The following is a 14,746-nucleotide window of genomic DNA, read 5'->3' on the forward strand; positions in this document are numbered from 1 at the left end:
CTACACTTAGCCTGGCTCTTAGCTATAAATAGTGAGGAGACAGGAGTCATCCGAGGTGTTGCTGTGGGAAAATGGAGATGGGGAGATGGGACTGGCAGCTCAGCTCTTCCCTGAAGCCCACGCACCCTGGCGCCCTGCACTCACACACATGACTGCATTAAGAACTCAGGGCACGGTAGGAAGAACCAAAGATGCACCAGGCAGACTGGGTCACAGGAAGGCCACCTGTCTGTAGAGGCACTGGCTGAGCCGGTGGCCTTGGGAATGGAATGTCCACCAAGAAGGAGCCCGCCTGCCTCGCAGGCAGGCAAGGTCCTAGCACCACAGAGGCCCCGGCCATGGGCCATGGGCCAAGAGCCAGCACGGAGGCAGATTGGAGTGAGAAGGAAACCTGAGAGGCCTGCTCCCTTCTGCTCCCGGGGCTGCAGCAGCACAGCTACTGCTAACCACCACAGTGCTGGGGGAGGCCGGCAGGAGGCTCTTATCATAGAAACATATAGCTGGAAAACATGGAAGCCTGTCTGCTTCATTGCAGCATTGAGAGCAGAATGAAATATCGTGTTGGAAAGAAAGTCAGGGTTTCTCTCTTGCAGGAGGAAGCTGATGTACCAGCAGAATCAGAAGGGTTTCTCTTATGAAAATTAGCAGATGGGCACACATTTGATTTTAAAGCTAGAAATCCTACATCACCAACTAGCACTCTGAACATTGCCTGCAGTCACTGAGATGGTTCTGCTTTAATTCCCCCTGTGGGAAACCCCAAGGAAGCAGCTGCTCACAGTTCCCTGAACTAACTCAGAGGCCCATTTTTATCACCTGGCATCCCTGACCAGGAAACTGCCATGGTTCCCACTTCCCGCCTGCTCCCATTGCTAAATTCCTGAGCTTGGCACTAAAGGCCTTGGCCCCATCAATCCTCCCAGCACCTCCCCAGCCCTATTCTTTGTGAACACCCCATACACTGCCAACCGTCTGCCTTTGCTCATGTGTCCCCTCTGCCTGGAATGCCCTTCCCTTCCTATCTTTCCTTCTAGGTCTAACCCCCTACAACAGTTCCTCCAATCCTTTTAGGTCTTTCTGCCTCTCCTATCCTGTATCCTGGGTCCCACCACCTTGCTTTTTGCACCCCTAGTCCTCTTTCCTAGTACTTCCTAGAAGCCCTGCAGGAATGCCTCCTGACCTCCCCCATCAACCTCTCTCTTCCTTTCAAGGCTGGCTAATGCCCCACCCCCAGCCAGGACACTTTGCTTAACTGGATTCTGTCCTCATAAATCATTTCCTTACTTTGTCTGGATAGAGTTTGTAGGCATTCTAGAATTTTTAGGCATGTCTTAGAGTCTTTTTTCCCCTAAAAGTTTGTGAAGCTTCTTGAGTCAGAGAACTACCCTTTCTGCTACCCCTGGGCACACAAAAGTCACTCAGAAAATGCTTACAGTAACTAACCACCAGTGTGACCTGACTGAGCCACTGCTTAGACCTCCACCCCTATCCCCACCCCAGGCTTCTGTTTCTCTATAAGGGAATTGGAGGGCTGAGCTACAAGTCCCTTTCAGCTCTAGCATTCTAGATTCCTACCATGGCCTCTGAAAGTCCTTGGTGATGGGAGTCGGGCCTGAAGTTTGGAATCTCAGACTCTCAGGACTGGGAGAGTTCTCAAAGGCCTTTTTGTCTACCTGCTAGATTCTGCTGGCCCCCTCTGAAGCACTGCTGACCTCTGGCTGTCTGGGACTACCCCCAGAAAAAAGACCTCCAGACCATCATGATATTGAAACAAAAAAGCTTGGTTAGTCCATTAATAGGTACTGAGGGACACATAAGAAGCTTAATCTAAACTGGTAGAAAAAAGTGTGAGATTAGTGCACATCAGGATAACAATCAAGGCTTTTAAGTGCTGGCTCTGCAGCCAGATCACAGCTAGGCCAGCTGAGTTCCACTGCCGCCTTCTTCAATAATTCAGTTTAGCCATGTCACCTCTGTGATACAACAACTGTGATTTAGTTATTTGTGTTTGTTCTTATTTTATTTCAAGTAAAGATACTTCTAATAAACCAAGATGCCAGGCACATTTTTTAAATGGGATTTTCTAGACCTGAGGCTCTAGAAAAGTGGCATCTGTAGGACTAGCCCCTGGGCTATGATATCCTTAACAGCAGGAACCTATATCTTCAATACCCAGTGCCTTATAAGACTTTAATAAGTGCTCATGGAATTGAGTAACTCCATCTAAGGCATGCGTGGAGCGTGAGCGTGCGTAGCTCTGTGGCTACCTATGCACGTGTGTCTGTGAGACCTGCCTGCTGCGTACACACCTACGCAGTCATCCCCACTCCTGTGCTAACATCGCCTCAGATGAGTCACCAGGAAGCGACGTACCTGAACATTGGATCGTGCTTTAGTATTAGGCTCTTTGCGTTTTACTGAGGGCTGGAAACCAGAAAGAGCCATATGTAGAGCAGGTTTGATTTGATGAAAAATTCACCAAAGACAATGTCCTTCACACATATATTTACTTCATAATTTAATCCCAGAAAGATGCTTTTAAAAATAAAAAACCAAACTCGTCATACTCCCTTCTCTTCTGTAACGTAATGTACTTTGGTTTGTTTTCTTCCTGCCTTGGTTCTAGGAAACTCAGAGCTAAATCTACTGATCAATCATGTTAACAATACAGACCTGCTGCTGGGTCTGTTCTTTCCCCCTCCTGTTTTCCTGTAGCCTCGTCAGTCATACTCCCTTTATTGTACACATCGAGTTCTTTCTAGCAGCCAGCAGGAATACACAAAATAACTAACTACACAGAGCTGTGAACAATTGGCATCTAGTAGTAAGTTAACGACTGATCCAACTTTTCATTTTATTGACTCATCATCAAGAAAGACCGTGACATTTTCTTTTTCTTTTTAGAAAAAAATCCAACTATGACTTTAACTGAGATTAAATTAACATAACCTGCATTTACTTTACTAGGAAGTTGACATTGTCAACTCTTTCCTTAAAATCAATGTGAAGTCTCTTTGGCTTGGGGTTTTGGTATTAGCGTTGGTTGATAGCTTTGGAATTGGGGGTAAAGCCATACTGTATGGTCTGGAGTTCAGAGAAGGGTCTTCAGAAGAGGAAAAGACTCGTGGTGAGCCTTGGGCCCTCCCAAAGTTTACTTCCTTCTGCTAACACACTGATACGGGCTCTGGGCCCAGCCTGTGCTGAGCTGTGCTGCGGGGAGGAGGGGGCTCAGCCTCAGCTCCTGAAGTCAGGGAGCTCTCAGTCTAGGGATGGGGACCAGGCACTCAGTCTAGGGATGGGGACCAGGCACAGACACAGAAAACAAGGAAGACACGATCAACGTGAAACTCAGGAGTTAGGCTTAAGAAGAAGACCCTTGGAGACAGCGTCAGTGGAATTTTCCCCGCCACACCCAGCACAGGTGGAGGGGACGATGGGCAGGTGGCAGGGCAGGAGGTATATTTCCACTCACCAAGGTCGTTGTTGTTCATCATTGCATTGGATGCCCGAAGCCGAGGCCCCTGCTGGGTAAAGTGGTAGCCGAATTTGAGAAGTGTTGTGTTTTTTTCCAACATGTTCACGATCTCCATTTCCACTTTGTTGCCCAGGGGCTGGCTCTTTGATCAAAAAAAGAACAATAATCACCACTCGTTCCATGTGTGCAATACCTAAACCACCTCTACATGCAGAAAACTGGGTGGTGGGTGAGGATTTTAGTCCCTCTCCAAGAGTAGGGAAATGGAAGTTTAGAGAAGACAAAGGGTCAGATAGGAGCGAAATAAGCTAGGATTCAAACCGGGTCCCCTGGCCGCCAAGAACAGATCTTTCCACTGCTCCACAACAGCCTCCCTCTAAGCAGGTGTCCAAGTGAGAGCTCCACTACAGAAGAATATCTGAGCAGGGAGGACCTTCAAATCTTCTAGTCCCAAGGAGATCTGTACAATCTTGTTGCCTGGGCTGTATCCTACACTAATTAAATCAAAATCTCTAGGGGTGGGACTCTGGTGGCTGTGTTTTTTAAAACTCCCCAGGTGACTCCAACATGCAGCCAAGTTTGATAACCAGTAATTTAGGATAACCTTTTCAATTTACAAATGAAGAAATTGAGGCCCAGAAAAGAAACAGGCTTTTCCCAAGGTACAGAGTAAGTTGGAAATGCCAGAGTTAGCTTTCAAAAGCCCCATTCTGATTGTGTTAGGTTCCTGTCCCAAAATCTCTAGTGATCATCTGACAAAGATTAAAAGAAAAAACAATGAAACAAACCAAAAAAAAGAAAGATCTGACAATACACAGCGTTGGGAAGGATATGATGAGAATGTTCATCACAGTCTTGTTTATAAAATAGGGAGAAAAAGGGAAACAAACATTCATCAATTATAAATCAATTATAGTCCAACCGTACGATACAGAATGTGGGTAGCTGTAAAATGATGGTGTAAATCTTTGGTTGCAGGCATGGGAAGATGGCCCCAAAACAATATGGTATGGGGAAAATAACCCTGGTCACAAAACAGGTCATTTTTATGGAAAGTTCTCTATATTTTCCACATACATAATGCATAGAAAAGGCTTTGAAATATATTGATGTTGGTGGAATTTGGGGGAGTATTTGTTTTCTTCTGCATAGCTTATTGTATTGTTTGAATTTTCTGTTACCATGTATAATTAAATAATAAAAAATAAATGTAATCTTAAACAGGTTTTAAAGGACATAGAAAGAAAGATAACACCATATTTAGTGGTTACAGACTAAAAGCTTTACCCCTAAGATTAGGAACAACACAGACATGTTTGCTTTCACCAGCATTGTACTGGAGGTCCTAGCCAGGGCAATTAAGCAAGAAAAAGAGAAAAAAAAGGCATCCAGACTGGAAAGGAGGAAGTAAAACTAACTCTATTTGCACATGACATGGTGTTGTATCTAGAAAATCCTAAGGAATATGCACACACACAGAGACACATAATTAGTGTTAACCAATGAGTTCAGCAAGAGTACAGGATATAAGATAAATATAAAAAATTAAGTTGTATTTCTATACACTAGCAATGAGCAATCTGAAAATGAAGTTAAGAGAATAATTCCATTTATGATAATGTCAAAAATAATACAATACTTAGGAATAAATTTAACAAAAGAAGTAAAGACTTGTACACTGAAAACTACAAAATGGCATTGAAAGACATTAAAGAAGACCTAAATAATTGTAAAAAGATCCCATATTTATGACCAGAAAACTTACTGTTAATGTGGCAATACTACCAAATTTATTATAGAGTCAATGCAATCCTTATCATAATTCCAGCTGCCTTTTTTTTTTTTTTTGCAGAAATGGACAAGCTGATCTTAAAGTTCACATAAAAATGCAAGAGACACAGAATACCCAAACCAATCTTGAAAAAGAATGAAGTCGAAGGACTCATGTTTCCTGATTTCAAAATTATTACAAAGCTAAGGTAATTAAGACTTTGTGGTACTGTCATAAGGTAGACATATAGATAAATGGAATAGAATTGAGAGTCCAGACATAAACCCACATCTATGAACAACTTCTTTTCAAACAGGGCACCAAGGCAATTCAACGGGGGAAAGAATGATCTTTTCAAGAAATGGTGCTGAGACAGCTGGATATCCTCATGTAAAAGAATGAGTTTAGACCCTTACCTCACACCATACATAAAAATTAACTGAAAATGGAACAAAGATCTACATATAAGAGCTAAAACTATAATATTCTTAGAATAATAAATTCTTCAAAATTTTCATGACCTTGGAGCTTCTGGTCAAGATGGCAGAATAGATGGTCCCTAGTGTCACTCTCTCCCAGAAATCAACCAATTTACAACTACATAGAAAAGCAACAACAGCCAAGCTGGGGCTGCTAGAGCTCAGGGGAAGAGGAGGAGAGATCTATGGAGTTCATGAAGGTGGGAGAAGCCACGATGAGAGAAAGAAAAAACTGCTCTGACCATTCTGTGCCACAGCTGCTTTAAGTCTGGAACTGCTGAGCACACAAAGCAGGAGCCAGCAACAGCTGCAGCTGTGCTCTTCGGATGGAGTTGCTTGGAGGTGGCAGGGGAGAACAGGGCCTTGGTGGCCTCCAGGCCAGCAAGACCACTAATAGGGTTCCCATGGACCCATATAGGAGCAAAGAGCCACCACAACTGAATAAATGGAGCCACTCAGAGGCTGGTGAGTCATCGTAAGGGACTGGTGTACGGCCCATCCCATGGGAAGTGTTTGCAGCACAGGCAGTGGGACAGTCCCACCAGGGAAACATTAGGACACAGCAAGGACAGCTGATCTGCCTCCCAATAAGCATAGGACCACTCAGAGGAGACTGGTCAGGAATATAGAATTGCATGATGAAAAGACTCAGGCCCAGATCAGAGTTGCTACACAACCCAAGTGCGCCAAGTCTCTGGAGAGCCGGAAGTACAAATAAAGTCAACCATTATAACCTGTGCTGCACAAAAAGCATTCTCTAGGGAAGCAGCAGCAAAGCAGCAATTTAGCTAAACCACACAGCTCAAGTACTGGTCCCAACAGGAAGTTCCCCCACTTTAGAAGAAAGCAAAGGACAAAAAAATTAGTTTCAGCTCAGAGACACCACCAGCACCTCAAGTCCATCCTTGAGGTGGGACATGAGGCATGGAGCCAGGTACTGGACCCACCTCCCACAACCTGGCACGCTGTGCCAGCACCACAGGGCCCACCCAGGGACCCAAGGCATGGAGAAGGGGACTGAAACCCCTCCCACAACCAGGCATACCACTCTAGTGCTTCAGGACCGCCCCAGGGACCCAAGGCATGGAGCTAGGAACTGGAACCCCCTCCCACAACTGGGCACACCACCAGCACCTTGGGGGCCACTTGGGGACCCAAGACATGGATCTGGGGACCAGACCCCCCACCCACAACCTGGCACACCATGCCAGCACCTCAGGGCCTGCCTGGTGACCCGAGGCATGGAGAAGGGGACTGGAGCCCCTCCCACAGCCAGGCACACCACACCAGCACCTTGGGGCCCGACCGGGAACCTGAGGCATGGAGAAAGGGACCAGATCCCCCTCACACAACCAGGCATACCATGCCAGTGCCTCGGGGCCTGCCTGATGACCTGAGGCATGGAGAAGGGGACTGGACTTCCCTCCCACAACCAGGCACACTGCCTGCACCAAGGAGCATGCCGAAACATCACCTCCATGTGGGTGGCCCACCACAGCCACCACAATAACCACAGCTGCCCCGAAAGCAGCTGGACACCACAACCACCACGCAGATAGTCTGCCAGCCACTGGAGTACATTGACACAAGGAGAGTCACCAGCAGAGATAAAGAAGAGGATGTCTCTCTCCACAAAGACTATTCCAGAGTGACAGAAGAAGCATCTGCTCTACAGTAATATTGGGGGACCTGATCACACCTCTTAGCATTGGACAGATCATCTAGGCAACAAAGAAACAGAGTAACCATTATTCTTTCAGAAGGAGAAAAGAAATCTAGGGTAATTAGAAGGGAGAGGGGGGAGGAACAGCGGGAGGGGGTGAGATTGGACAAGGGGAATAAAGAATAAGTATGATTCGTAACAATATATATATGCTAGTGATATTAATTTGATCAAAATATGTCAATGGTGAACCCCCAAAATATATATAATCAATTTTGATTTAACAAAAATTTTTAAAAAAATTTTTTTTCATGACCTTGAGAATGGTTTTTAGATGTGACACCTAAAGCACAAACAACAAAAGAAAAAGTAGATAAATTGAACTTCGTCAAAATTTAAAACATTTGTGCTTCAAAGGACAGTATCAAGAAAGTCAAAAGACAACAGAGCGAATGGGGAAAAACTTTTAAGTTATATATCTAATAAAGATTAGTATCCAGAATATATAAAGAACTATTAGAACTCAACAGTAAAAACACAAATAACTTAATTAAAAATGGGCAAAGGATTTGAACAGACATTTCTGTAAAGAAGATATACTAATTGCTAATGAGTATATGAAGAGATGCTCATTATTCATAATTCAGAAAATGCAAATCAAAACCATGAGATTCCACTTCACACACAATGGCTATAATCAAAAAGATAGACAATAACAAATGTTAGCAAAAATGTGGAGAAAGTGGAACCCTCATACTTCGCTGATGGGAATATAAAATGGTGCAGCTGCTTTGGAAAAAGTTTGCAGTTCCTCAAAAAGGTAAACATAGAGTTACTAAATGACCCAGCAACTGGAAAAGAAATGAAAACGTATGTCCACACAAAAACTTGCACGTGAATGCTCATAACAGCATTATTCGTGACAGCCAAAAGTGCAAACCACCCAAATGTCCATCAACCGAAGAATGGATAAACAAAATGTGGTAGATCCATACAAAACGTGTAGTATTATTCACCATAAAAAGGAACACAGTACTGGTATCTGCTGCTACATGGATGAACCTTGCAAACATTATGCTAACATGGATGAACCTGGAGAAAATTATTCTAAGTGAAACAACCCAGGTACAGAAAGAGAAATACCGCATGTTCTCACTCATAACTGGGAACTGAATCCATAACAAATGACCGATAAAGAGAGAAAGAAAGAAAGAAACAACAATCACAGTAATACATTGAACTTTTAGAAAACTAGAGGTGGAAAAGGGGAGGGGAAGTGGGGAGAGAAGGGGGCTAATAAGGAATTGGTCAATGGACACAAAGAATGATTGCATCCTGTAATGATGGATAAGCTAACTATACTGATCTAACCTCCACACATTGTACACAATTATTGAAAAATCACTGTTGTATCCCACATGTGTGTATAATAAACAAAATAAAATAAAAAAGAAAACATTAAGCTAAATAAAAGAAGCCAGACACAAAGGCCACTTATTGTATGATTCCATTTATATGAAATACCCAGAACAGGCAAATCTATAGAGATAGAAAGGAGGTTAGTGTTTGCCAGGGGCTGGGGAAGAGAAAATGGGGAATGACAGCTTATGTGTACAGAGCTTCTTTTGTGATCAATGAAAACGTTCTGGGATTAGGTAATGGTGATGGTTACACAACTTTGTGAATGCACTAAAACCCACTGCATTGTATTCTTTAAAAGGATGAATTGTGTCCCAAATGAACTATACATCAATTTAAAAAACTGAGCAGTATCAACAACCACCACCACCAATCCCATTAGAAAAGATACAAAGAGACACTTCAAGGAAAAGGATGTACGTATGGCAAATAATCTCATGAGGAGATATTCAACTTCATTAACTATTACAGAAATGCAAACTAAAATCACAATGAGATATCACTACATACCCATCAGAATCACTAAAATAAAAAATAGTGACAACTGAAATGTTGGCAAGGATGCGGAGAAGGTGGTTCACTCGTGTCGCTGGTGGGTGTGGGAAACGGCACAGTCACTGCAGACAACAGTCGGGCAGGTTCTTAAAAAACTAAACATGCAACTACCATATGACACAGCAATTTATCTCAGAGAAATAGAAACATCTGTTTACATGAAACCTGTACGTGAATAGAAATTACAAAATAAGAGCCCAGATGCTTTTCAACAGGTGAGTGGTCAAACTAACTATTGTACGTCCACACATGGAATACTACTCAGTTAAAAAGAAGGAGCTATCAATGCATGCAATGATGTGGATGAGTCTCCAGAGAATTATGCCAGAGTGGGAAGAAAACCCAATCCAAAATGGCTACATAGTATATGGTTTCATTTATATAACATTCTTGAAAGAACAGAAATATTAAAATGGAAAACAATTTAGTGATTGCTTGGGGCTAAGGAGGTGGGAGAAGGAGACAGTAAGTTTGGCTATAATAGGGCAACATGAGGGATCCTGGAAGTGATGGAAATGTTCTGTACCTCGACTCTATCAATGCTACTATTCTGGTTGTGATACAAAACTACAGTTCCCATTGAGAGAAATTGGGTAAAGAGTTCAAGGGATCTCTGTACTATTTCTTGCAACTGCATACTAATCTACAGTGATCTCAAAATAAAAACGTTTCATTAAAAAAAGGTAGACACAGAAAGCAAATAGAAACATAAAACCACCTCCAGTGGCTCCCCACTGCCAACAACTGCTGCTATTTACTGAGAGCTCGCTATGTTCCAGGTCCAGCCTCTTGTCCAACTTGCATGACCTCAGTTCATTCCCTCAATAACCCAGCAGGATAAAGTCCCCTCTCCTCAGCCTGACACTCAGGGCACTGCAGTTTAGTCCTTGCTTTCCTTTTCTCTCTTATTCCTTACTCAGCCTGTTAACCTCTGGTGGTCTGGCACATGGTACTCGGTGCAGTCAGAGGTCTACTCCGAAAAGCTCAAGTGCTCTCCTGCCTGCACGTGGAATGAACTTAGCTGTCTGTATTCATTCATACCTGTTTATTATATCCTTAGTGCTTTAATACCCATTGCAAACTCCCCTTCCCCGTGAGGCTTTGACCCCAGAAAATGATCTCTCCCCACTCCACACTCAAGTGACACCTTGGATGTCCCTCTCTACACCCAGCACAGTCCCTCTGCCTTATTTGGGTCACTCGTCTCCATATCTGTCTCTCCAACTAGACCTGGTTGTCCAGTACAGTAGCTGCTAGACACATGTGGCTCTTTAAATCTAAATAATTGAAATGAAAGAAAATTTAAAATTCAATTCCTCAGTTGCATGAGCCACATTTGAAGAGCTCAGTAGCCACTGGCTAATGGCCACCCTATTGGTCTGCGCAGATATAGAACATTTTCATCACCGCAGAAAGTTCTGTTGGACAGTGCTGCTCTAGACTGAGGTCCTGGAGAGCACAGAGTACTCAATGTCTCCTCGTCAAGGTTTTTGTGGAACTGAATTGAATGGAGGAAAGAGAAACACACTTGTTACACAGCAATATGGAGGGTTAGAGGACACATCAGCTCAGGATCCAGATGGACACATGTGGCCTGCACTTGAGATCCTTGATTGAGAGCTCCTACCAGGTATTCTGAGTTCACCAGAGCTCATCTGGGGTCAGAGTGGGCTTGGAAAGCTGAACACAGCAGGCAGAGAGACACTGGTGAAATTCCACCAGCCCATCTGGCAAGGCTCCTGAGAATGCAGGGAAGAGCTCAGGCCTGTCCTTGGAGGACTCGGCATGGCCCTGGGCTCTGGCCGGCTTGGCCTGGAAGATGGTACAGCAACCATCTGAGGTCCCAAGGAGGAAATGGCAGCTCCCTCCATCCCCACCCCATTTAGCAGGAAGCCTGTCCTGTCCTGGAGGTCACTTGCTGGGAAAGCTCTGCTAGAACTCAGGATGGACTAATCACACTGGTCTCCCCTGAGTGAAGGGGCTACCAGGGACTTCAAGGGCTGCCTCTGAGAAGCTGATACTTCATGCAGCTTGGTGTAGAGTACAAAGCCCCTGGACACGAATTGCCCCATTCACCTGCCTGCATCCCTGGGAGGTGAGCAGGGCAAGCATCTTAGAAATGAGATGGGTAAACAGACCATGTATAAATGGAAGCTGGACCATGTTCCCTTAGCTTATTAACGACAGATCCTAGGTTTAACCTTGACCTGGGGCTGGAAGAATTGCAGAGAATCCTCTAGGTCCCAGATTTTCAAATTAGTGTCCAATATCCCTGAGCTACATGCAGACATGTCTGGGTGTGTGAGAGAAGGTACAGGATTCAATTAGATAATCATGGCTAATCTTCATCTTGAATCAAAGCCATTATTTTTACATTGATGAGTAAAACAGAAAATGTGCATACATCTTAAAATAAACCTCAGGACTTCACAGAAGCTTTTTTCTTGCTTCCTTCTCAGACTCCAGGGACTCTGAGACTAAAAGGACTCATTCATTTCACAGAGGAGAGAAGAGGCAATGGCCGGGAGTCCAGACTAAAACTCGGGTCTCTTACTTATTTTCCAAATACCTTATTTCGTTGATTGCTGTGTGCCAAGCAATGTCATAAGCATTTTACAAAAGAGAACTCATTTTCTCCTCTCTATCAATCTATGCAATATGTGCTCTGACAATTTTCATTTCACAAGCAAGAAAAATGTAGCACAGAGGTACAGAACCAAGATGTGAACACAGGCAGTTTTCTCCAGAGTCCATGCTGGTTCCCACCTCCCTCGGGTGCTTCTGAGAAAGCTCAGAAGGCAGAAGGAGGAGCTACAGGCAGATGGAGTCTGGATCGGCACGCAGGAGTGCGATCTAACCATTAGAAGTGTCTGCACACCAAGGAACTGGCTGTTCCTGCAGGTGTGTAAACAGAGGGCAGACCCTCTCTTTTAAAGGTCTCCTTAGATGTTGTCATAAACAGGGAAGGCTTAGGCTCCATGACCTTCAAGGCCTCTGGGGCCCTTGTTCTGTGAGTCTATGAATGGCTTGCCTGGATGGCATAAAAAAAAAATCAGGAGGGCGACCTTGACAGTAAGAAGCCCCCTGGGGAGCCAGCAAGAGTTAGTCATTCCAGGAAGGGCAATAGTGGTCTCTGGGCATCAGAGCCACAGAAAGGGTGGTCGGGGATGACCTCTTGCTCCCTTGGACTTGCTTGAGAATTAAATAAATCACTTCCAAATAAATATAATCTCCTTGTTAAAAACTAAAATGATGCTAAAGCAGACTGAGTAAAATGAAAAAGTCTCTCCTCACACCATTTATTCCCAATCCCACTTCTATGGAAAATAGAAGTAACCACCATGCTTGAAATATACAACAGATATGTTTCGTTTCTTTTGGGGGCACTTTTTTTTCTTTAAATGGATTCATACTATACTTATTGTTCTGCAACTTGCCTTTTTCATTTAATATTTTGTGGAGATCTCTCTAAATCCATACATAGAGAATGACCTCATTCCTTTTATCTGCTTTATGGAATGCCCTGGTGTGGGTGGATATTTAGGTTGCTCCCACGTTTCCCTGTTATGAACAACGCAGCCGTGGACTTCGCAGGGGAGGGAGGGTGTATTCTCTAGGCTGGCTATGGAGACATGGAATTGCTAGGTTGAAAGATAGACATTTGGAATAAAATTGTGACTGCCTTGCCAAGAGGATACAAGAGGTGGTGTGCCCTTGGGCACTGTGTGACAGTTTTTGTGTTCTTACACCTTTACCACAACTGGGTATTATTAATCTCACGAGAAAATGATCAGATTTGCTGTTTAACAAAACAACCAGCCAACACCTTAGGTGTTATGAGCTGTGACCTGGGGCCAGTGGCTCTGAGACCCACTCAGGCCAGATGAACCATGGACATCAAGAAGCTCACTTTGTACATTTGATGGGGCCAATTCCAGCTGTTTCCCCATGATCCAGTTGATACAGATAAGTAGGAATACTTGAAAATACAACCAAAAGGAGCCGTGGGAATTATCTTGTCTAAATCGAGTCCAAACCCTAGCAGGTATTAAAATTCCCTGTCTCATAGCTGCCAAGTTGTCCTGCTCTGTTTATACACCCCTGGGGATGGGAGTTCAGTACCCTTTAAGGCACCTGCTCTATTCTTGGGTAGCTCTGCTGGTTAGAAAGGTCTTTCTGGCCAAACTGTTGTGACACAAAATAATATAGATGATTTTTACTACGGTGATTTTAAAATATGTCTGCACATTCTTTGTTACTCCTCCCTTTAAGTGTGGGTTGTGCAGAAGTGACTTTGTGCAACTTCCAAGGCTGGGTCATAAAAGGCATTGAGGCTTTCCTCGTGCTCTGCCTTGGATCACTCGTGCTAGGAGAAGCGAGCTGCCACAAGGATTCAAACGGCCCTAAGGAGAGGTGGACATGGCAGTGAGCTGCGGCCCTGCCAGTGCCACATGAGGGAGCCTCCTTTGAAGCAGTCAGATCACTCCGCCTTGGATCACTCGCTCTGGGGAAAATTAGCTGGCCAAGCTGCTCCTGGATTCCTGACCCTCAGAAACTGTGAGCTAATACGAGGGCACTTCAAAAAGTTTATGGAAAGATTTGTATTATCTTTTAATTTTATTTTTTCATGAACTTGTTGAAGTACCAACCTCATACATGTTTATTGTCATTTTAAGCTGGGACTCTGAGGCTAAGGCACTAAATTTTGGGCTAATTTGTTACACAGCTATAGACAACTGATACACTCACAGACAAAGTGTTGAGTGAAAAAAGCCAGACAAAAATCATCTGATCTGGAAAAACAAGAAAACACAAAGCCACTTCCTTTAGCTTCTCTTCGAAATGTCAAGCAAATCCTCACTGTGAAATATTGGAATGAAAAGTGAGAAATCTAGCCAATGTCCCCCAGACATTGCACATATCCTCATTTGATAGAGTGTCATGTTTTCAGGCCTTGTCCATTTTGAGGGGCAGGGACTCTCTGTGCCCCAAGGGTCCTAAGAAAGTGTCTGCTGGAGGGCACCTCTGTTCGGAGTTAGGAGGGTGAGTCAGGAGAGGCAGAGAATCACAGTTTGAATGCGGCCTGCTTGGAGTGGGTTGGGGCCCCCAGGCACCCAGTCTGCAGTGTGTGCTCCCTGGAGGCTAACAGGGTCTTTCCTGTCCATCCATAAATGCAGCTGGGACACCTCAGATCCAACCTAGCTGTGCCACTAACCTGACCCATGACCTTGGGCAAGTCCCACCCCTTCTCTGATCCTCAGTTTCCCACCTGGAAAAGGAGGGCTGGGCTAGACATTATCTCTGTCCTTCAGCTCCATGCCCCCCCTCACTGCAGTCTCAAGGCAACTCCAGGAGGCAGCAGAACATTGCTTGGAGTTGAGAAA

At 44.3% G+C, this 14,746-nt stretch overlaps 1 protein-coding gene across 1 annotated transcript in view; it reads right to left on the reverse strand.

Moving 5' to 3' along the window:
* TMOD1 (tropomodulin 1) overlaps positions 1 to 14,746 on the reverse strand; it is an 86,803-nt gene that overhangs the window by 6,102 nt on the left and 65,955 nt on the right. Inside the window, exon 9 of the mRNA XM_008585283.1 lies at positions 3,473 to 3,617. Coding sequence (XP_008583505.1) covers positions 3,473 to 3,617 — 145 coding nt within the window. The remainder of the gene's footprint in view (positions 1 to 3,472; positions 3,618 to 14,746) is intronic.

Source organism: Galeopterus variegatus, unplaced genomic scaffold, assembly GCF_000696425.1.
Source record: "Galeopterus variegatus unplaced genomic scaffold, G_variegatus-3.0.2 Scaffold3510, whole genome shotgun sequence".
Lineage (NCBI taxonomy): Eukaryota > Metazoa > Chordata > Mammalia > Dermoptera > Cynocephalidae > Galeopterus > Galeopterus variegatus.